The sequence below is a fragment of the Mustela erminea genome, chromosome 8, assembly GCF_009829155.1.
Source record: "Mustela erminea isolate mMusErm1 chromosome 8, mMusErm1.Pri, whole genome shotgun sequence".
In the NCBI taxonomy this organism is placed as follows: Eukaryota; Metazoa; Chordata; class Mammalia; order Carnivora; family Mustelidae; genus Mustela; species Mustela erminea.
The window spans coordinates 86377353-86401765 of NC_045621.1; the positions used below are offsets into that span (position 1 = coordinate 86377353).

General features: G+C 39.0%; 2 protein-coding genes across 18 annotated transcripts in view; one reads left to right on the forward strand and one right to left on the reverse strand.

Annotated features, from left to right (window-relative positions):
• GTDC1 (glycosyltransferase like domain containing 1) overlaps window positions 1–24413 on the forward strand; it is a 443212-nt gene that overhangs the window by 384091 nt on the left and 34708 nt on the right. For 11 of the 17 annotated variants that reach the window (XM_032356209.1, XM_032356202.1, XM_032356203.1 and 8 more), the window contains 2 exons: window positions 1445–1515; window positions 2220–2311. In XM_032356209.1, coding sequence (XP_032212100.1) covers window positions 1445–1515; window positions 2220–2311 — 163 coding nt within the window. Of the gene's footprint in view, window positions 1–1444; window positions 1516–2219; window positions 2312–2948; window positions 3086–7413; window positions 8548–24413 lie in introns of those variants that run through there. The other 6 variants (XM_032356214.1, XM_032356218.1, XM_032356211.1 and 3 more) reach the window with 5 other exon arrangements.
• Window positions 9012–23877, reverse strand: LOC116596857 (serine/arginine repetitive matrix protein 3-like). The gene is made up of 6 exons (XM_032354040.1): window positions 23790–23877; window positions 19132–19166; window positions 16929–17095; window positions 16191–16892; window positions 15522–15638; window positions 9012–9093 (listed from the first exon to the last, which is right to left on the reverse strand). Exons 1-6 carry the CDS (start codon window positions 23875–23877, stop codon window positions 9078–9080), a joined length of 1125 nt encoding a protein of 374 aa, XP_032209931.1. The 3' UTR covers window positions 9012–9077.

A 24413-nucleotide genomic window follows, 5' to 3' on the forward strand; every position in this document is an offset into this window, starting at 1 on the left:
GCGTATTTTTTCTTGGTTCCTAAAGAACATCACTGGTTTATGTGCTTAAAACTTCAGTGAATGTTTTATAATGCAGGCACAGCGCAGTTTATAGCTGTGCTTGAGATAAGAATGTCTATGCAAGACTCTATGTATATAGAGAAAAAAATATATTAGATATTAGTTTGGGTTTTGAGATTAATAATTGGTAACTAGATCTGGTGCCACTTCACTGTGTTATCTTGTAACTTCTATCAGTTCTCAAGCAAAACTTTGAACTCAGTATTTTTCCAAACTTTGCAGCTTGAAGTAAATACTTTTCATTTAAACTAATTTCAGTCAACATAATAAAATAGGGAAAACATCACCCACTTAAAAACAGCTTAAATTGCATGTGCTTTGTCACTATAAACAAACAAGGTAAACATTGACAGAACTTCAGATTATTGTTGGGTTTAAAAAAATCTGTAGTTCAAAATAAAATTCTGCCTTTGGTCAACATTTTGGATGCAATTCAAAGTTTCTTATAAAATAAACATATTTTAAAGAGTGCTTTGAATTTCACTGTAATTTCTAGCCAACAGAAATTACAGTGGTCTCTTTAAGGTTTATTATATGTCAGATCAATAGCCATTATGCAGGGCTAACAACCCTCGAGATGCAATACCTTCCCTCTCCTTAACTCTTACTACTAGGACAAGAAAAAAAAAAAAGCAAAAAAAAAAAAAAAACTTCTTATAGGTATCCCTTGAGGAAATCCTCTCAGAAAGTGAAACTTTCTTGTTTATTTCTTGTTTACTAATAAAAGTATTCTTTTCTGATAAACTGGGAAATTAGCCGAATTTTTGGCCAAGAAAGCGAAGTGTTCATTAAGGTAATCTTCATGAGAATTTTTCAGTAAGAGGGGGGATAGTTTTGCATTCTGCAAAATAACAAATTATTTTGAAGCATGAGCTTAAAATGAAAATGCCCCATCACAACAGATTGTAAATTTTTTTTTTCTGATGCTTTTAAAAGTGCCTCGATCATTTCTGCGACTACAATGTTAAAGTTAAGTATTTGCTATTTTATTTAAACATTTTTGAAAAATGAACATTCTGGAGCTTTGCAACATTATTAAGAAAAGCTGTCCATACTTTACCATGTTGTTACATGTGTTTATCTGCTGATTATAAAATGTGTTAAACAGTATTTTAAAAACAACAAAAAAAATGCAGAGTTGCGCTTTGATTAATTCAGTGAACAAAACATATGCTGTTGGTTCTGTTCAATGAAATTCATATATGATCAATAAAATCTTTTAAAAGAGCAACTTTGGCTTTAAGGCTTGTACTGCCGACCATGTTTCTCGTCCCAGCTAACTCAGGGCTCACACTGTTAACTTAGGCAAACAAAACCACTTTGTGGCTATGATAGTAATGTCTTTTTAATATTTTTTTTTATCCCCGTTCTAAAATTCCTTTAGGTTGGAAGCTGTGTATTGTGGCTGTTACCCACTCTGTCCCAAAGATTTGGTTTATCCCGAAATATTTCCAGGTAGCTGCTTTACTGTACTTTCATCTTTGTGGAGATTTAATACATGATTCATGCTAAATTAGAAAGTTTGAAAATAAACTTAGGCAGGAGCAATTGTTTATTTGGCAAGTCAACATGTTAGTGTTAAGGAAAATTTTATGTGTTTTAATACATTAGAGTAAGCTTATATTTACCATCTGTTCTTTTAAGATAACAAAAAAGCAAGTTTTCAAATAGCATTCTTCATTGTTAGCATACACATCCCATAATGATGGATTTTTATAAGCAGGTCAGTGTTGCTGCAATTGCTTACAGATTTTTTTTAATGATATACACAGAGAAAAATCAAGGACTGGAAGTCACACCAAATTATTTAAACAATTGACTAGTTAATAATATGCAACTGTTGTTACAGGGTACATACGGCTATAGTACCAGTTCTTTGAAAAAAATTCTCATCACTAAATACATCACATATGCATTGTGTTACATTAGAATAATGTATTTTAATCACCCAAAGGAGATGTCTAAACAGCACAACTACACAGTCTTATTTAGCATTAAACATCCTTGTGAGCTGAGGTAACCTTATAAAATCATGCTTAAATAATGTAAAACACGAGGCAGCACAGAGCAATATGCATTTTTAATTAGTAAAGTGACTAATATCGAGTGTGTGCTTTGAGGTTTTTGTTTCATTAAAAATGTATCTGTTTTTCCTGCAGCTGAATATCTGTATTCTACACCTGAACAGCTTTCAAAAAGGCTCCAGAATTTCTGCAAGAGACCAGATATTGTAAGAAAACATCTTTATAAGGTAGATATTGAGGAGAGATTTACGTGGTATAAATGCCATATTGAAGTACAAAGAAAAATCTTTAAAAAAAAACATTTAATTAACATACTAATGTTTAAAGGAAACATGCTAGGGAGGGATATTAGTTGTTACACTAACAAGGATTAATTAAACTGGATGCCAGTTGTATTAACCTAGGTCTTATGAAATACGTGCACTTAATGCACAGTACATGCTTTTTTTTTTTTAATTTATTGTTTTCTAAGATGACTGTCCTTTACATTTAGCCCCAAGAGGCTTATAAAAATGAACCTGGATTAATGTAACTCATTAGTTTAAAAGGAAGTAAAGGAAAGATTCCACAATTATACTAATGAGGATAAGCCTTTCTTTCCATCATAATGAAATCTTCAGGCCTCAAAAATTCAGGTGAATGACATTTGTGAAGTTTGGTGTTCATTTTTTGACTACTTTGAAGATGATTTTCAAGAACCAAATGTTTCCCTTGTCCAGTTTAATCAAATGACCTAAAAATCCTTGGTTTGTTCAGAATGAGACTGCCAGTCTCCTCCCTTGAATGGCAAAGGGAGAAATGGTTGAAACAGCATCATCATGAAGTCCCCTCATTCATGATCTCTTTTCTCTTGTTTGAATCAAGAATTTTACATTGTTGAAATCACAACACAAAGAGGCCCTGCTTGAAGTCTAAGTAATTGAACTGGGATAAATCTGCTTTACGACTTTGGAAGGTGGCTCTAGGCCATGAGTAATATACCTTTTTATATTCTTTGAATGTAGCATCTTCATTTTACATAAATTCAGTATAGTTTACAATCTAGCAGTTTTATAATCCAGTGTATTTTAATTTTCCCATGTTATGTATAACCTTCCTCCATGAAATACAGTGTGCTTCCCCCTTTTTTCCTCTCCTTTTCCTTTTCATGGCCTAAAATACATATTTACATAGTGATACATCAAAACAGGACTTTGTTTCTGCAGGAAACGGTTAAACTTCAAGAAAAAGGGAGAGAACCAAAAATGCAATTTAACACCCAATTTCAAGCTCATTATCTTTCATTGTCTATTAACTTGGCAATGGTTCAGAAGGTAGCTCATAATAGTTTAAAATGCTGACTGAACAGTTCCAGGCTCCAGTATTGCTCCTTGAGTCAATACGATTGTACCGAATATAGGGGAAGCTTCCCAGACAAAACAGCCTCCCAAGGTTTCCATCCACAGCTCCTGATTTTGGAAGTTCAGTTGTGGTCTGCTTTGTATAAAATGTTCCTCCAGTCGTTTTCCACGTCACTGGCCATCGGAAAGGGCAGACTGTGAAAATCGAAGAAACAGAATCAAAAGTATTTATGCAAATGGATTCCTTTTCTATCTATGACACAAAGATCTTTTCAGTGAGCTCACCATCAACTCGCTAATTTTGTTCTTCCCTCCTGGGGAATTTTGGGTGTAGTTTAGCTTGTTTTTTGTTTTTTGGGTTGCTTTTTTTTTTTTTCCAGTTTTATTGAGATAGAAGCGACAATGCAATGTCAGTTCACAACCTACTGCATAGTGACTTGACCTCCACATCTTGGGGAATGGTCACCCGCATCGGTTTAATTACCATCCGTCATCTCCTAGAGATACAAAAAAAAAAGAAAAAAGAAAAAGAAAGAAAGAAAAGAAAGAAAGAAAATGTTTTTTCCTTGAAGTACTTAGAATGATATTTCCACCATCAAAACGTATTTAACTTTGCTTCAGTTTTTAACTTTGCTTCAGGTTAGGCCTCATTATCTCTGTTAGACTTTGTGGACAAATTTTTAACCATTTCAGAAGTTACTGCAACAAGTTGCCTTGAGTGACAAAAGAAAACAGACATGTGGTTGAAATATTTTAATACAGCTACTCCGTAACATGGCCATAAGTATTTATTTTACAAACAAATACTGGAAAAACACTGAAACAATGTCAGCTTAGTGGTAATGCTGTCACTCATTCCAGATTGTTCCTCGTCCAGCTTAAAGATCACCTATGCCTTAAATGTTATTTCCTATTACTGCTTTTTACATATGTTTTTGGTCTGTACATCCTAAAGTGCTCCATGTCAGAGTTTTAGAAATTAGAACTTTATACGTCAGCATGTATAAGAATTCATATGTATGATTCTTTTTTTATGTCTTTTCTACTGTGGATTTTTTTCTTATAAATCTGTTACACACTTTCAGATGTGTCCTCATGTGTAAATCCTGATATTTTATCTAAAGATTAGTCTTAAAATTAATAAATTAGTCTAAGAATTATAAGTAATCAAGCTTTGGGATGCATTTGTCAGGAGAAACTGATAAAAACCACAAAGAAGGGCCACAGATTTAGTTTGGTTACTGTAATGGGACTTAGCACCAAAACAGAAAAAGAATGCTGTCTAAAACTTTATCATTAAGAATATAATAAGCTATGGTATTTCCAGCCTTATGTTTTCTAAATATACACATTTTCAGGTAACCATTTGCTTTCATTAAATACAAGAAAATTATTCCCCCCAAGGCAGTATTTTCCTTACTTTTCTTATGCAATGGAAGAGTCTTTGTGTGTACAGTTAAAGAGAATGTTGGGGTTTTTTTTAGACTTATTCCATTGGACAGTGCTGTTTTGCTTTTATAAAACATATGCTTCTAAGATCTAAAAGGATAGAATGTCACTGAATTCTTTAATTTGCTCCTTTTACATTTTTACACCTTACTCTCTTTTTTTGTCAAAAGTTTACATTTTAAAATCATCTCAACTGCTTTTCACATAGGGTTCACTTTAGGATAGGATTTTTCATATGGATTCACACTTAGAAATTTAATGACTAGAATAAGGCTACTAACACTTGGCTTTCTTCTCACATGAGACATTATACTTTCAATATGAGTGAGAGTTTGGGGGCTATAACTTGAAGCAGGATTTGAAACAGAATGCTAGTAACTGAAAAGCAGAAACAGAATTGGATACTTTTTTTTTTTTCTTAAAGTGACTTTTTCTACTACAGAACACTGTTGCCGGTGACTTCTCACCTGAAATGGTTTCAGATTTGAAATGTTTAAATTCCTCACATGCATGCAAGTATGTTCTTCCTCACTCTTTCCCTCTCTCTCTCAATCTCTCTCTCACACAAACACACAGACATACACAAACTTTTCTTAAGATCTTTCTTAAGAGAAATCCAATGCATGCAGAAATTGAATGTTTCTTAATTATTTTAAGAATCTAAAACCATTTTTCTTAATTTAAAAAAAAAAAACTAAACATTTCTTTTAAAAGTTTACATCTAAGTTGAGTCATTGCAGCCTTCTCGTACTTTCAGGACACTTCCTTTTCCGAATAGGTCAGACACATTGGCCACATACTTGTCACACAGATTAAAAATAGGTTTCATTTCATCCACGATAGAGAGCTTTCTGTGACTCCCAAACATAACTTAAACACACGGTTCTAGAAGTAACTGTAAAATAATTAGCCAAGTATTGACTTCTTACACCCACAATGCTTTTCCCTTTACAACCCAAATAAGTCTAATACCATGAAGTTGTATTTTTGCCTCATTTTTTACTATGTGAATTTACTTACTGAAAATTCCCAACAACTTTTTTGAGATCAATGCCTTGTGTTTTTACAGATTTCTCATCATTATATTTTAAAATGCTTTAGAGGAAAAAATTATGGACATTTACCTTGTTACCAGATTGAAAAGAGCACAGGGCACGAACAGGGCGCTTGTGTAAAGTAAATACCGCCCAGAGAAATGGGATAGATCTTCATTCCCATCTTATTTCTCATTTCCTTTTATTTACAAATTGTGCGATATTTTGTGTGCAAAAAGAGATGCATTCTCTCTTGGACTTTCTGAGAGTGACCTGTAGTTTCTTGAGATTTTTCAGCTGATAGCTGCTGATTTTTATTCTGTTCTCCTCTTCAAGGCTCTGCAACATTCTAGAAACTTCTATAACCTCGTCTTAATTGGAGGAGAGAAGAATTTTCAGATTTCTGCCTCAAAATGATTCCAAACAATGATTAAGCTTACAGTTCAGATTCAGTGCCCAGAAAAGCCATTTGTGGCTGTCTTAATTATATCAGGCTCTATCTCCCTGAACCACAGCCACGCCACTTTAAGTTTCCTGCAAGACACTGGTCACTTTATAGTCCCCTTTTAATTTGAGCTTGTATTCCAGATGTCAGCAAGGTGTTGCTCACTTGTATTAACACTCCTCCAAAATCATGACTCTTTTTCCTTAAAAATGAAAACTTAAAAGCTGGTGACATTTTTAGAACTTCTAAAAATCTCTCAACTGCACCAGCACAATTTCAGGCAACTTCTCAATCTCTTCTCCCTCCTCCCTGGTCTTCTCCCTCTCTCTGTCTTCACTCCCTCCCTTGATTTTCTTTGGCTTGTTTGTCCTTTGATTTGTCTAAACAAAATAAAAGCAAAAAACCTGTAGCACAATGGAAAGACTTGGGGGATCAAGATCAGTTAGAGGTTTTGGCGTCTCCTCCTCCTCTGCTACTCATTTGCAGCCTGGCTCTAGGTGAATCTCTCTATATGATTCATCTGTTAACTTGGAGGAATTTTTTTTTTCCCTAAATTCTTAATAGCATTTTCCCCCTGAGGTACTGCTATAATGAAATAATAAATATAAACCTGTTTGTAAACTCAAAGGGCTTTATACATGTCACATAACAGTAATGGCATTTCTCTTGTGCCTTAACCACTTAAAAGTGAAATTCACATCAGCAAATGCATGGGTTAGGAGTGTTGTCTATCTTGTGTTTATAAAAGTTAAAAGTTGGATGATAAACTTTGAATACCCGTCATCCATAACACAAACCAGGAAATACGTGTGCCGCGGCATGCGCCCATTTGCGAAAAACCGGGAGCTTTCCCCTACGGTTGAAAAGACAGTTCCACTTTAAACCAATCAGAGACCAGGATTTCCTGAGTTGATGAAACTCAAGAACCATTTACTTGGTGGCTTTTTGATATCTAATTGACGTAAGTTATGCAAATGTGCAATATGAATTTTGAGCATACTTTCGTCTTTCGGTTGTTAATGCTTCTTCATTGCTTTCTCTTCTCTCCCTCCCCCTCACAGGGTGAAATGACTCCTTTTTCTTGGGCAGCCCTACATGGTAAATTCAGGTCTCTGCTTACAACAGAACCTAGGGAAGATTTGTGACAGATGGGGCTAAGTCACAAACTTGCAGCCTAAGGCAGAATCTGTAGAACTTTCCAGAGTGTGCCCATATTTACCTGATCAGAGAGAAAAGAAAATCTGCAGAGGAAGCTGAGCCTGGCTGCTTGTCATAGCTGACACAGAGCCATCTGCCACAAACCTGTGGCGGCTTCAGATCTCCCATCCCTGCCACCACCCCAACTCAAATTAAATACAGATTCCTAGAGACGTTATGATGGTTACACATGTCCTCGGCATCACATGGAGGAGACTGTTCAAAAAAAAATATGTGGCCTGTTGTATAACCGCACTCATGTATCCCATATGTGGTGCCACATTGAATTTCCGGTTGAATCCGTTTTTATCCTTTGTACTGGATGACATGGTGCCTGAATTCTTTCTTTTTGCCGACACGATGGCAGCCAAACTGCAGCTTCAAAAGCTCGCGCTTGGCTGTGTTTCTACCTAGGTTGCCAGGTTATCATCGGAGCCTTCTTGTGTCCTCAAAGGGCCACAGGGTCTGAACGGGGGATCAGGATGCTACCAGACTAATTGGGCAGCCATCTCAGAATTGTCTGTGGGCAAACGGCTGCTTTAGCACTGTTATTTTAGCAAATTAATGACTCTCTGGCACAGGGGTTTTTAAGTGAAGGTATTAATAAGGGGTCTGGCAGGTAGTCCCATGATTCACAGAGTTACATTTGCATTTAATTTATTTTAAAGTTGCGAGATAAACAGCTGTAATTTAGACAAACATGGGAAACACACTAAGTGGGGCCATCTTGCCCATAAAATGAACACTGAGATACTTGTTTTAATTTTTTTTTCCCTGCGGTAAAAAAAGAGAAATCAAAATACTTCTACGAAAACAGTCATTTTGGTAGAAATATTCCTCAAAAATATTTGCATCCAGCTACAAATAAAATCTTTTCAAGATAAATCACTTATGATTCCAATAGTCAAGCTGCTGTATTTGTTGATATAAAGATGTTTTGAACGGCTAGATTGTAAAATAAATTTTTAATAAAGTGCCTACTGCAATTTTTAATTAGCATATCTCATTTATGTGTAAAGAGTGTACATCTATCTGTATGTTTCTCGCTGAACACTTTCCTTGTGTCAGAGACAACGAATACAATTGTTTCTTTTCCGGATGTACAGGGATCTGTTTTGCAAATGTTTGTAAGATATTATGACATTTCCAAGATTTTCTTTGCATTCTGGAAAGCAGGAGGTAAACATTTGTAGTCATTAAGGTAAAGTCTGTTGATAAACCATCTTCTGTTTACTGACAGGTAAATTGTAACTTTCCTAGCTTTAGAAAAGAGTAACTTTTATACACTGCAGAGTGAGGAACAGCCAGGGAGCAGAGGGTAGACAAGCGCCACGTGTGGCCTTCTGGCTTCTAGAACGATTGAGTGGTCTAGCAGGCATCCGAGACAGAGCAGGCGATGATTCAGAAGTCTGGTAGGGCCCATTTGACAGGTAGCAAAATAGTCAGCAGGAAAGAGATCAAGGTCCGGGAGCCAGATAGAGCCCTCAGGATAGCGTCAGTCTTGCAGATCAAAGAAGGCAGGAGGAATTCAGAATCCATCAGGCCTGGGAACGGAAAAGCAGGAAGAGTGAGAAGCAGAAACAGCAAGCCCTGTCTTTGCAGATAGTCCTCTCCCTGACCTGTGTGAGATCTTTAACACATGGTGGGACATCACAGCACTGGCTTCAGGTCCTATCCATTGTGGGGAAGTCACTGAACAAATTACCTCCTCATCCCAAAAAATTATTTTTGGGGGTTCTGGGATTATTTTGGTCTGAGACTGGGGAACTCAGAATCTATCAGGTGTGCTCCTTTTGAGTGTAAAAGTTAAGGTATAAATATGCCTAAGAGGTTCTTAGACCCTTTGGGCAGGGTTTATCATCTAATGAGATGAACTAGACCAGTAAATTTGCTTCAGTCAGAAGGATGCCATGTCACAGTGATGTCTTCTCAAAATAATTAAGTATAATCTCACAGCCAAGAAAAAATGTTTTAGTTTACTGTGTTTTACTGTCATGAAAAGAATGGGTTCCCCTTTTATAGTACACATAGTTGAAAGTTACCCGTGTCTGGAGGGTTTTGCCCCCCTGTACCCATAAATACAAATCAGCTTTTGTCTTTAGCTGTAACCCAGGATCCCTTCTAGAATAAAAATTTACATTAAAGTTATCATTTCTTAAAACAATGCTGTCAGACTTGGTATTAGTGCATATAAACAATAAAAAGTTTTGTAAAAGTGTAATTCTTAACATTTGAAAACTTGAAGTGTGTGTGCATCTGTGTGTCCACGTGTGTTGTGTGTTTCTCAAATCCATGATGTGGTGGGATGGAGTATTGCTAAGTTAACCCATATTTCAGGGAGGTTACAGGATAATTGCGAATACAAGTTGATTTTTTAATTCCTATTTCCCTTAATTTGAGTAAAGAGATCGAATGCTCCCATTATTTCTTATTTTGAGTATGTTGTTGGAAATTTCTTTCTTTTTTGAAACATTCAGTTCTGTTCATTCTTTTCAAATAAATCACTAAGCCAATTTCAAGTTTTAAATATCTTTCAAAGTCTGCTCATTATCAAGACCTTGGTACAGTGTCCAGGATGCCTGCCATGAACTTACCCAATCGGTGTTTCTGTGCTAAATAGCAGAGCACCTAGCTCTTAAGCTATGCATTTATACCATGTTGATCAGGGATAGGTCAAAAGACCTCCCTCAAAAAAGCCTGGGGTTTAATAAGCATCCTTCAGATATGGCTAGGTTTAAGTGCCCTGCTCGGGCTCTCAGATGCTCAGACATGCCACATAAAGATGGCAGCAGAATCAGTAAGTCGATGAAAACTCACAGCCATAGAGGGCTACACAGATTCATTTCAACACCTTGAAATGCATCTGGAAGCAAAGATTTCATTTTATGTTGAAGGTGTTAATTATATTTGATATTTTTAAAAGTAAAATCTGTTTTTGAGAAAGCATCTGCTACCCAGAAATATTATAAGCCACAATAAAATTTTCAGTTAAGTCTCAAGATACTTTCTGTGGATGATAGAATCAGTTTTCAACTGATAGCCCATGCTGTCTTTTAATGTTGACATATTCCATGAGTTTTATTTTTCTATTGGCTGTTGACAAGTATCACCCTAAGTGCCTTTCTGTTTCAGTGGAAAATTGGGTGGCCTTTAATATCAGATTTTATGTTGAACAATGAAGAGAGTATATTATAAACCACTGACATGTTTCATTTTAAAATGGGAACTGAGATTACAGGACAAATAAAGATTCCATAATATACTCTCCCTTCAGAGCCGTTCATTAAAACGTAACTGGGAAAGTTTAAAAACATTCAAACAATTCTACGTGCAACTCAAAGCTGTGTATATTGTTGATTAAAATATAACAACAACAAAACCACAGGGATTTACACCAAACGTAATAACTATTAAGTCAGAGGAGTGACGGTACAAAGCACAGACATGTACAGGAAGAGGCACGTTGACTCGGTAGCTAGTGGCTTATTTCTGAAGTTGGGTCATAGTATCCAAAGGCTATTCGTACTTTTTATGACTTTTTGTGTGTCTTGAATGTTCTCACTGGATATGCATTCTGATGGGAGCTATGAATACTTCGGTTAGTTTTGCTACCATGCCTTCCTTAACATTTTTTGACTCTAAACTATTGATCCAGTCAGAAAACCATTTCCCTTCAGACAGTGGAAGAAACTGCCCTGCCAGTTTTGCATGAGAAGACTTTCCTTTCCCTTACCAGGAGCCAGGGACTTAACCTTGATTCTGAAACAAATCATACTTTGAAGAAGTCTGACATGATGGTCCATGGGTCCCTTTCTCCTGGGGCTGCTGACCACCATTCCTCACTAATTCCTGTAATGTTACAAACTCAACATGGAAAACCATAGTTCTATAAACCCCCTTTTGAAAGATAATGAGAAGAAGATAAAGAAAGATGTTACATGAGCCAGTCTTCACATCTTGGAAAATTCAGAGGTGTGTGGTAGAGCACAGAGTTAGCTGAGCTCCCAACCACACTAGCCATTTCCCACAGTAGTGCCTATGCCTTTTTCTCTTCAAGACAGGGTCAATTCAAGACAGGGTCAATCCTTTATCGCAATCCATGAGAAGGAGCTCTCCTTCATGCCTTTAGAATTAATTCCCTCAGTGCATATGAGGTACATATAACTTCGGGGACTGGGATCCTCATTCACCCTACAGCCCATTTTCCTACAATGGAATTTGGGGTTAGTTCTTCAGGGATCCTCCCATTCTCATTACCTCCCATTACCTCATTACCTGTTGCAGCTCTATGGTTATGAGTTTCAACCCTAAGACAGGTTCATAATTATTCTCATAAATTGATACAAGGAACTGATGATTCGTGGGAGATGATTTAAGATGCTTATGTTACTCTCCTATCAGTTACTGCATTTATTTTTTTATTTTTATTTTTTATAATCATATAATGTATTTTTATCCCCACAATTACTACATTTAAATAGCAGACCTAAGATAGTATGCCAGAAGTGATTTCCGGGAATACTTGTGTGCTACCTTTCTCCAGGAACGTGAAGTCCTTTATATTTGAAATTTTAATATTTCCAATATCATTTCACAAATGAGAAAACCAAGGGGTCATAAATAATGGCATATTTAGGAGCCAGACTATGTTGTAGAAACAGAGACTTTTTGTATAAGCCTTCCCCCGTACGGGATGGTGTCATTGTCACCTATGTGTCTTTCAGGAAGCACCAGGGTCAGTGTGCATGACAGTTGGACCCCTAGGCAAGAGGGTGCAGAGGGTAGTAGGGGGCTGCTTTGTGGCCCACATGGTTGGTCTTAAAAGAGGCATGAGAGATCATATAGTGAAGCCAATGTTTTCAGCATCTTTATTATTACTATTACTGTGCCTCTGGGGAGACATTTATCCTCGACATCCATCATAGGCCTGTCTGTCCCTGTGATCTTTACACTCAGATGCATTTATATATTTAAGGTAACTGTCCTGGCCCTCCTGGTAAGCATTTGTTTTGAAACCTGTGGGGAAACTTAAGCCCTTAGGAAAAGCTGAGTTGCTAAGGGTCCTGAAGTGGTAGGGGCAGGTCTAGAACAACCACGTGCAGAAGGCTGTGGTCAATCCAGTTAGCCAAGACCATCCCTTAAAGGAGGGGTAAGGGGCAAATCTCTCTCTCCATCTTTTTCCCCTCAATCCTCCTCCCGCTTCTCTTACTAGCAGAATGAACATGGATTAATAAGTTGCCAGTACCTTTGTATAGATTTGTTTCATGTTACTTGTGGTTGCATTTGAATTCTAAGTGGCCACAAAGGAGGAATGTGCAAGAATTCATTCCTAGTACTAAAATTTCAAACTCTGCAGCACACACGAAACTTCTGGACAGCTGAGCCTTCTCTATTGCCTTTCACATCATATAAACGATGAAGTTACTTATCCACATAGATAGAAGGCTGGCCTTTCATCCAGAGGCAGCCCCCATGATCTCACCTGGTGGCAAAGGCCTAGGACAGAGGGAGCAGGTGGCATGGGTGACTGAAGCACCTTTAACTGTGCAGCAAAGGGAATGCTCCCTCTCGTCTCAAACAGATAACCCAGAAATTACATCCTGAAACTAACTTCCCCGGAAAGAAAAGGAAGGGGAGGGATAACTTAAAAAGAAGATACTTCTAATATGGTATTAGACTGTAATTCATAGGGAAATTTATGCCTGAGATATGAATTTCTGAAAATAGGGTTTTTTTTTAAAGGAAACACTGACACATCCTTAATTATAGAGTAATAAATACCAATGGTATATTATCTTCTGATATTTCCTTACACAGATATCAAAGCAGGCAGCTGTTTTTGAAAACTGATAATCAAGTACAATATAAGTATATTACATCTTGTACTTACAACCACCCTTCAACTAAGCAACCTCCTGGAGCACTCAACAGTGAGAACCAGAGCTGCTTCTAGTAGAAGCCCAACCGAACAAATTAGCCTTGAATTGTAACTTAAGAATCATAGTCAAACCGAAATGCCTGTCCTTGCCAGGAAAGGCATTCCAAAGGCAAAGAGCATGCCAAGTAAAAAGGCTTTGCTTCAGGATTATGGAGGCAGTTCTCAAAAGCCAGCATAACTTAATGATCAATCAGAAAAATATAGAGCAGTAACTACACAACTGAAGGATACATAAAAATGGTACAAAGCATTAATAGTGAATGGGGAGATAGAATGGGATTTTAACAGAACGTATTACGCTCCCAGAAAGCTCTGTTTATTGCTTTCAATCCGGGCAGCAAAAGAAAGACAAACATGGTCAAAGAAAACTACGTGGACAAATGTGGGGGGTAGGAAAGGAAATGAAGGTTAAACAAGGCCAATATGATTCAGAATGAAAGGGAGGGAGGAAAGTATAAGGAGCCAGCTGCAATTACTAAATGTTACATTAAGAAGAAGAGCTGAAATTGAGAGGGGGAGGTCTGGGTATTTTACTAAGTGGATTAATGTCCTCTTCTTTGGGTGTCTGAAGTTGCAGATTTTAATTTATTTGGTGCAGGGTTTTATTGTGAAATTCCTAATGGGATGGAAGGATAAATAGGGACAATTATAAACAGTCAGAAAGTAGAAAGGGGGAACATAAAATACCTCTTTATAAATTTAACTAAAATAAATACAGGGTTTGAAGCTATGGACAGAGGTAAATAATCAACAAAATACTTAGTTCATTATGATAGAACTTAAAGGAAAATGAGAAGTACATACCCCAAAAAAAAAAAACAAAACCCTAAAAGACAAAAACATCCATAAAGATGCGTCACGCCAAGGATTTTGAGTGACTTAGGGACTAGTTTATTGCTAATCTCCTTTCTCCACCCATTTAAAAAAATAAATCATAACTCTGGCATTTAGAAAACTAGTCATGAACATCATTTATTAATATAAGCTTAATCCTGTGCTATTCTTCGGTGGGTGGTAAAAACATGAACTAACAACAACTGGCCTAAAACAGAATGATTCTCTCCAATCCTGGGAAGCTCTAAGGAAAGAGAAACTCCAAATAGGCTCTTTCACCTTCCTTATTTTACTGAAGGAGAAAGTCAAAAAGTGGGGAGGGCACAGCCAAATCAGAGGACAAGAAGCTTGCAGGAGATTTTTAAAGTTTTCCTAAATAGGTATCAGAAGAAGCGATGGGCCTGAAACCTAGTGTGATTTACATCCATTTATTAATCTGCTAATCTACTACCACTTGTGGGGAAGGTGGGAAATAAGGAAGGCTTTCTGCCTTCTACAATGGAAGAGACCGAGACAGAGACTTAATCGTGTCATACTGCCAGAGTGTAACACTGCTGTCATGTGGCTGGCAACCAGTCCACAAAGGTTCTGGGTTCAAGAACACATCTGCCCAGCCAATAACATTAGCCAATAACATTTCATTTCAATTGAAAATATGGATCAGCAGGTATTTAAGAATTACTGATGTGCAGCTATTAATCTTGAATGCAAATGCAGATAGCATTATTTAGGGTGTGGACAAGTCACTGGAACCACATGAAAAGGCACTTTGAAAAAAATTTTATAAAATGCTGTGCAGAAAATGACGGTGCAAAATACTAATGAAAAATGAGAAAATATCGTCTACAAAGAGGAAGATGTGTAAAATGACTAAACAAGGTGGCCTTGTTGCCTTCCACCTGCTGCATCAATTCTATCGGTGAACGGATTAGTTACAAAGAGGCAAAGTCTTCTATTTCTAAAGCTGACCTAGCAACAAGAAGGAGAAAACACAGGAGAGGACATTGCAGAGTGGCTCAGGGTGACCCTCAAAGGTCATTTAACTCTAGGGTTAAAAATGAGGGTGCCGAACTAGAGGTTTGTGAACACTTCTCCATCTCTGAACAATTCAGAATATTGTGGAGGTGAAACACTGTCTTAAATCCCAGGGACAGGGTGTTTTGTGATCACAGTGAAGAGGAAAGTCATCAAAGCACACACCTTTTTCCTTTTTCCTCTTGAGCTGCAGAGCTATGGTGGGGAACTTGTGCTCTCTGGTGCTGGCTGCTATGTTCCCTGGCTTTCAGTCGGCTTGGCTTTTCCCCTGGAGTTCTGATGCTGTGATAACAGGCCAGAAAAAAGAAAGAAAGAAAGAAAGGAAGGAATCTACAAAACTGAAAAACAAAATGTGTGTGTGTGCCCCGCGCGTGTGTCTGTGTGCACGCACGCGTGCACGGTGAGATTTCACTGAAGATAAAGAATTGCAACACTCTAAGCACCAAATTTTAAAACTTAAAAAGTATGAGTAATGGAGTTCTGAAGAAGCACAATGTGCTGGAGCAGAATATTTATAGTCCCTTTTTTTGCGAGAGGTTCCCCAGACCGCTGGGTGCATCAGCAAACTGTCCTCCTACTGGAGCGTGCAGCTGCGATTTGGCCCCAGGCACCACCTACCCAGAGTCACTACCTAATGCATTTTACATTTGCACAGATAATAAAAGAGAGAGGGGGAGGGAAAAAAAAGAAGAAGTCTGAGAAGGGGCCATTTTCCCCCCTCAGCGCTGTGTGTTTCCTTTTGTCGCGGCCGTCAGCTGACACATGGAAAATGTGGTGTACGGTTTTGCTTGCCTTTAATCTGTAATTAAGGATTCCTTGTCTGGGGCTTGCTACCTCTCCTCGCCTTCCGTCCCTGCCTCTCGGGTCTTCCGCTCTCGGTCGGGTCTGGCCCCGCGCCGCCGGCGGGGGGCTCGAGGTGGCACGGCTGGGCCGCGGGCAGTGGGGAGGCGGCGGTAGTGGGGAGGCGCGGGGGCCGCAGCCGGGCCCTTCGCTCGCCTGCCGGAGAGCACGCACCCCGGCGCCCCGCCCCGCCCGGTCGCGATCCCCCGGCGAGCAAGCGCCCGGCGTCGGGGCAGCCGCGCCGGGGCTGCCCGGAGCTGGCAAGGACCGTCAGCGGGGCCCCTGGAAGCTTCGGCGGGCGCTGCGCCGCCGCCCCCGCCGCTCGTCCTGTCCCCCGCGCTGTGGCGCCTTCGCGACCGGCGAGCCCGAGGTCCCGTCCGCCACGGCCCCCTTGACGCCCCGCTCGGCGCCGTCCGGAGCAGGCGGAGGGAGCCCTGCTCCTCTCCTGGCGGGAGAAAAGGGAGCGGGAGAGGGACGGCGGGGTCACAGAGTCCTAGCCGAGCCCGCTCTGCGGCGGAGTGAGCGGAGCCGAGAGTCGGAGGAGCCCCGCGGCCGAGGGGCTTGTCCGAGGCTGCGGGGCCGAGCGAGCCCCGGGCGGCGGCCGCGCTCGCGCTCACACTCGCGCTCACACTCGCGCCCACACTCGCGGGGCTCGCTCGCCGCCCCGCCTGGCGCGCGCACTGGCACGCACCCACACTGGCACGCACCCCGCCACGCGCGCTCCACACTCACGCGCTGCCACGCACACGCGCCGCGTGGCCCACGGCTGCCCTGGCTCGCGTGCGCAGGGCCGGAATCTTCCCTGGCGGGCCCCCGGGAAGGCGGCGCAGCCCGGGCGGGGCACAACTCTCCCAGTCGTCTAAGTGTTTTACTGAACTGGGTTCCCTGAGTCCGCAGGTCTGTCAGTGAGACGTTAGGATGAGGATGCCCTGAGCAGAAACAAAAGTACTGATTTCTGTGCCCCCTCCCCTTAAAAAAAAAAAAAAAAAAGATTACCTTAAGCAAAAAAAATAATAATAAAAAAATAACAAAACAAACAAACCACACACACACACACACAAAGGAGGCGTAGGAATGGGCGCGGAGACTGGCTATTAACTTCAAAAATACTCTTATTCCTCTCTCATTATCCTGGCATCTGTTTAAATCCCACCCCAAGCCCCCAACGCTAACCTGTGCTTTGGGTTACAAACTTCGTTTCTCCTCTCAACCACCAATGGTTATTTTGGAGGAGAGGAGAAGAGGGGGTTAAGAGGTATTTAGGCAGGAAAATATTTAGAAGCCCCGTGTTGATTTGTCACTCTTTTGGTCAAATTAAGTACCTGAGAAACTTGAAATTTCCAACATTTAATATCATTTTGAGGCTTCTAAAATGTTTGAAGAGCCTCCCCGCACTATTATTTTTTAACATTCGATATTTGAGTGTAAACATTTAGAATTATATATGTAAGAGGAAAAAATGCCCCTCTTTCTTGGTTTCACCAAAGCTGTTTGCGTTTCTTTCCATCCAGCTTGTAGCTTATTTCCTCTCTCGTTCCCACCAATAGAGATTGTCTGCTGAAATGCTGTACGCGGTGACCAAATATAAGAAACCTTCATCCGGAGTGTTCATGACCTTCCTTGGCATCTACTTCTCAAAATCCCACCCTCTCTGTTTGAAATATTATTCGAACCATAGACTTGGAAATATGGGTTGGTTGGTTGGTTGGTTGGTCATTTAAAATGTGAGAAGAGCAGCACCCGGGACCCGGGGAAACTGAGGGCGGGGAGGTGGGCCTACAGAACCCTACTGTTGAGAGGCTGAACAAGAACACATGGGAAGTGCATCAAGAAGAGACTGTCGGTAAACAATGATAATCAGGGCTTTGGAAACTCATAAAACTGATTGAAATATCTGATTCATTATTTATTCATCACAGCATAATTTTGCAAATCCAAGAATAGTGTTTGAAAACCAAGTGTCTTCTATTTTGTACATCTACTCGGCAGATGGGTCTCCCTTTCAAAATGTAGTGAAAGGGTTAAAGCTATAATTTTAGAAAAGTATCTCAGGAAATGACATTAAGATCTGATACATTTCCCTTTCTTTCTGGCAACAATATCCCCCAAAGAAAAAATATATACTTATTGATATGATGATAATGTTTCTCATTATGAGTACAAGTGTCAGAATGATTCCTGTTTGTGCAAGTGTTTTTAAAACTGCGAGGACACTTTCCCTACTATGAAAGCTGACGAGCCAATGGAGAAGAACTTCTTTTAACTCCATAATAGCAGGTTACATAGTAAATGAACACGGATGGTCAAATAGCCAATTATGGTATAAATATCCGTTGTTTACATAGAGGTGTTAAATGAGCCTTTGGAGTACAAAGGATTAGGCCCATCTAAGCTACCACTTGTTCTTCAACCTATTATGTCTTTCCTTAAAAAGGCCAGTGCCACTGTAGGTAATATGCACACAGAACATACTTCTCTATGTTGATTTTAGTTTGCTTTATTTCAATGCACACTGTTGTTTACTTTTTAAAATTTAAATAAATGTCAGCATTGTATAATTTCTATGTTAACAAAGCAGTGAGCAAAATCCCTTGTATGTTTATAAAATATTATTGTTTAATTCACATAGTTTAGAAATTCCAAATGTTGAGAATAGGAAGGAGGCCAAATACCATCTGTTTATAACTATGATGCATCGTAATATGTGTACTTTTAAAAGGAGTTTGGTCAATCATGCCACTATTTTATCTGCTCGGAATATGTTGAAGATTTAAAATGTAATTTACAGGATTACTTTTAGTGCGTTGCATCCAACTGTGCGTTGTAAAGGAATCCGTTTCTTCTGTTTTTCTCAAATTAATCATGTAACAGCCCCAATTAATGGGGGCTGTTAAACAGGTCGCTTTCTGCTTAGCTCCAGAATTCTTCTTCTAACTTTGGCTCGGTCCACCTTCTTGATGCTGATAAAAACTGCAAGGACAAACGAAACAAAACACTCCTAGCTGTGTCTTTCTGCCAGGAGATAGTCACTTAGAATGGGAGGCAGGGTATGGTAGCTAATAATTAGCTAACATCAACCCTGAGAAATTACCTGTGAAATACCCTTTGGTTCTGGGTAGAAAAACAACATGTGACACTCCCCGTTTTAAAATAGTACATTCTTGTCCCTGAGACTTCTGATTTAACTTACCTTTTCTTTCAAATGCATCTAATTGCATACCATGTAATAAAGGGAGTACATTTACTTGCTAGAGACAAGCAGGTTTGGATGGTGTTTTTTAAAGTTACAAACTCAAGTTCTTAGTGAGGCATTTTCCCCTTCCTTTACAAATTAGAGAAACTCCACAGCTGAGGCCTTCAATTCAGGGTGGGCGTAGTCTTGAAGGCCAGAGGCTGCTTTATCATGGGCTCTCTTCTTCAAGAAGGGGGAACTAAAAACTCAGATGTCCTGATAAAGATGGAAAATGTGATAAAAACATTTATTAGCCAGTGATGGTTGCTAGATTGATTTTTCTGGCAAGGTAGAATCAGTAAAAAGCTGCCCCTCGAGATGCTTTTATAGACAAACACATGCAGAAATCTGAAAACACACTCCTAAAGAGCTGGGCATGTTCTGGATGTTTTCCTTCTCAGCTGAATGTTCAACGGGTGCTCTATAAAGTGTTCATTTAACGATAACTGTTTTCTCAAACATTTTAGTTTTAGCAGCTTCCTCTAAAATTCTATCAACCAAGAATATCTACTTCTATATCATTAACAACATTAAGAATACCTTATCTGAGTGAACGAACTGATCTGTAGATACATTTTTTTTTTCAGTCTCATTGTTACATTTTTAAATTCTGTCTATTATCTTTCTGGCCAGATTTTTCTCCCCCAAATAATGAATCCACTGGGTCCTTATGTTACAGAGATATACCCAGGCTTGTTTTCCTTTGAGTTAAGAAAATATCAGACTCCTTTTTCTTAAGTAATTGCTTAAGTGTACAGAGTAGAAGAGACAGTACAAAAAAAAAAAAAAAAGAGAGAGAGAGAGAGAGAGACATGTGAGAAATAAAGAGAAGGAGACTTGGAGAAAGCTAGGGAAAGGAGGAAAGAGAGCAGACGCTAGAAGTGCGATGAAGAGGCTCACCAGACAAAACTTAACATTGCTTGAGCGCCATAAGCCATAATCATTAAGAAGCATCATCATTTCCAAGTAGAACCTAGACTGTTGCATTCAGATATTAACCAGCTCAGGGAAACCCTTAAGTGAAATCTGATTGAGACTTGTGGATCAGTTTTTCCATTCCACGTTCTTTTTTTTTTAAGATTTTATTTATTTATTTGACAGAGAGAGATCACAAGTAGGCAGAGAGGCAGGCAGAGTGAGAGGGGAGAAGCAGGCTCCCCACTGAGCAGAGAGCCTGATGTGGGGCTCGATCCCAGGAACCTGGGATCATGACCTGAGCTGAAGGCAGAGGCTTAACCCACTGAGCCACCCAGGCGCCCCCATTCCACCTTCTTAAGTGAAGCTTCTGCTTGATATCCGCATTTGCACTGCAGGAGACAGAGAAAGAGCCATAGAGGCATTCTTTGATTTTAAGGCATTTACAGTCTAGAAGTAAGCCATGGATCCATAAAATAAATGGGAATATGAATAAGCATCACTATATGCTACATACTGGACATGTGAAAACAAAGACTGTTTTAAATGGAGGAATTATTCAGGCATGCTTTCCTTCTGAATACCTTGGCTAGCCGCGAATTTCTAAGCAAGTTAAGCAAGTCCTTAAGGGCATAAACCCTTTGGAACTCAAGGAGTCTAATGAATTGTGGTAGGTAATATAATCAAAATTGAAATTGGCATGTAGGTGCTCATTTCATGTTCCCTTTGGAGCTGACTTAGAACCACGGCAATGATCATACAACTGCATAAGTCATTGTATAGTCATGTTATCTTGACAACCAAAATCACTTTATAAAATATACTTTAATAAGTTACCATAGGGCCCTGAATTTAAGCTATATAACTTAATCAATAGTGAGTGGGCATTTCTAGGTATCGTATTTAAATTGAGTAAGAGATAAAAAGAAAAGAATTAAGAATAAGAAAAACGTATGGGAAACTATTTGCTTCTTCCAATTAATATAAAACATGCCAGAAGCTTTTTCTCATTTTGCTCTTTATGAAGAATTACTGACCCAGAGAAGAGTCAGATGAGGACTACCACTAAACAAACAATAAAAGCAGCAACAACAACAAACCTTACTTGTTTAAGAGAAAAACATGAAAAAGTAATAAATTCACCCATTTTAAAAATTAAGAAGAAAAGACATAAAATTTAATACACATAATAAATAATAAATATTCTTCAGTTTCATATGATGGCTAATTAAGGAAAAAGCCCATGTGAAAAATTTGGAAGAGACGAATAAAACAAGGTAATTAACTCTTTGCTCCTTCAGCCTTAAAGCCCAGTGAGCAGGGTAAGATTTCTTTTAAGTTGGGACCTGCAGCCACCTCAGAGATCAAATCTGCCTTTACAAAATAAAATAAAAGGAATCTTAGTAGCTCTGCAGCTCAAACTCCAACCTTGGTTTTGGCCCCACTCTGCTGTTGGTGCCCCAGTGTGGTGGCGCCTGAGTGCCTTGCTCTTTGATTGAATTCCTGCTCTTAACACAGATAGTTAACAGCTGGGTTCTTCCTTGTTCTCTTGGCCCTCCCTTGATGGAATCACCTCTCTGGTATTCCTTCCCCCACATTTTAGTCCTTGAGAGTTGAAGACGCATTTTTTCATCCATTTTCTAATGAAGTCTTTGTAATGCCTTTGTGATGTGGGGAAACCATAGCTTTAGTCCCAAACTTCAGAAGAAGCAACTCAAAATCATACCACTAGTACGTCGCAGAGTTGGGAGTGGGAGACGTATCACCTGGTACGCAGGTTCTTCCTATCCTTTAGACTAGATTTCATACTCGGTTCTTCATTTGAATTGTGATTTTGACAATAAATTACAATTGCAGTCTTTGTATTGGGTAGAAAGAAAAAGGGAAAGGAGGAGAAGCAGAAGCAGAAGAAAGATGGGAAAGAAGAAGAAGAAAGGAAGGGGAAAAAACAATCCCCACAGGGTTTTCTGTGAAGTGGGGAAGGATACACCCTTAAATTTCTCCCCTTCTGCTTACAAAGATGACTGAGGAAAGCACTTCCTAAAACTTTTATCATCTAAAGGAAAAGCTAACTCCAAAGCTATTACAGTGCTTTGTGCTTTAAAGGATAGAAATTCAAAGTATATAATCCATTGATAGAGCTCCTTAATGAGTTCTTGGATATGCATGAGTAGGCCACAAGTTTGATTTTGAGTACATGATGGAGAAGTATTTTGTTTAAGAAATTAATAAGAATTTGGAAAAATTAAGAAACAAAACAAAACAATACTCCTGACAGAAAAAATGGTCAAAGGATGGAGGGACATAAGCTATTGTCTTTTTTTTTTTTTTTTAAGATTTTATTTATTTATTTAGTTGACAGAGAGAGATCACAAATAGGCAGAGAGGCAGGCAGAGAGAAAGGAAGGGAAGCAGGCTCCCTGTTGAGCAGAGAGCCTGACGTGGGGCTCGATCCCAGGACCCTGAGATCATGACCTGAGCCGAAGGCAGAGGCTTTAACCCACTGAGCCACCCAGGCGCCCCCATAAGCTATTGTCTTAAAGATAACGTAGCCAGCAACAAATTCCCCATGGTGGAATATAGTTGATTATTAAATTTGTTTTTGTATTAAAGGAGGATATCACACTCCATTTTAAGCTTACACTCCAGTGTGATTTCCATCTGTAACCCCAAATGTCCACTGGAATTTGAAGACACGACTCTGGCTTGATTAGGTTCCACATTTGGGGAATGAGGCCAAAGGAAGGCAGACAAGGGTGACATTGCAGAAGGCGTGATTTAAAAATGAAGGCATAGAATTTTATGGAAATAGGAAATAAGGACAAGAGATGATTAGGAGACATGGAAGCCATCTGAGAATGAATACTAAGAAACAAGAAAACCCATAATACAGGAGGTCTTGGAAGGGAAAAAATGGTGATTTTTTTCTGTGGTACACACTTGACATTTTTAAGCTTTTCAACACCTACCTAAGCTTCTATTAGAATCTAAAGTTCTATTTAAGAAATTAATTCCTTTTTGCTAAAAGTAGTCAGTCAGGCCTAGGGATTGAATTTTGCCTTGAACAGAGGAACAAAAACACAACATTGGATTTCCAGTCCATCCAACCTGGAGCACATCAACCAGACCATTTCCACCAAAAGACAGCAGTTTAGTTCTGCTTCTTAACCTCTAACGCGTGAGGTTCCTCTCAAACCCAAATTCTGATGTCTAGCCTCCCTTTTATATGGTTCTCTATTGACTAGAATTCTGTCAGTTGCAAAAAAACAGAAAGATCTGGTTCAACTGAACGGCTCAGTATGGAAAAATGATCATTTCAGAGAGCTAGAAGTAGATGTAGAGTGACTGCATCTCTCCACCCTTCCATCCTGATGTGTTACCTTCTCTTTGACTGCTCCCCTCATGTTCACAAGAGGGCCACAGCAATCCAACCATCACATTCTTACCGTATCCTTCTTTCCAAACAGGAGAAGGGACTTCCTCTTGCTTGAGCGTCTTTCCGTAGTCAAGGAAAGCTTTTCCCCAGAAGCCCATTAGAACTCCCCATTTGCCTCATTGCATCATTTATCCATAAACTGGCATTGTGAATGGTAGTGACTTCTATCAGCTAGGACCTAACCCTATTAGCAAATAATTTTAATTCATGATTTAAGCATCTTTAAGTATTTTTGATAACTTTTTGTCAAGAACTGCAGACAAAATGTGCTACTCTATTCTGGCTTATAGATAACTTGTTTTTGCCTTCAAAGTCCTTTTGTTAATTTTTTTTTAAAATGTATGCTAAGGAAAGACTTGGATTGTAGAAATGTATTTTTTTAATCAAGCATTTATTGACCATGAATTTCTTAGTAATAAATTCCCCAAAATGTTTCATGTCTTATTTTTATGCTTATTCATACATTCCTTTTTGTTCACTCAGTAATTCATTTGAGGAGTAATTTCTTCTTTGTTGACTCAAAAAATTGTTTTTAGGTAGTTAATATGTACGTGGAAGGCATGGGGTTAACAAGAAAAAAGGTGTTAAACAACATTTGTATAACCTCAAACCTGAGGTGTATATTTGTTTCATT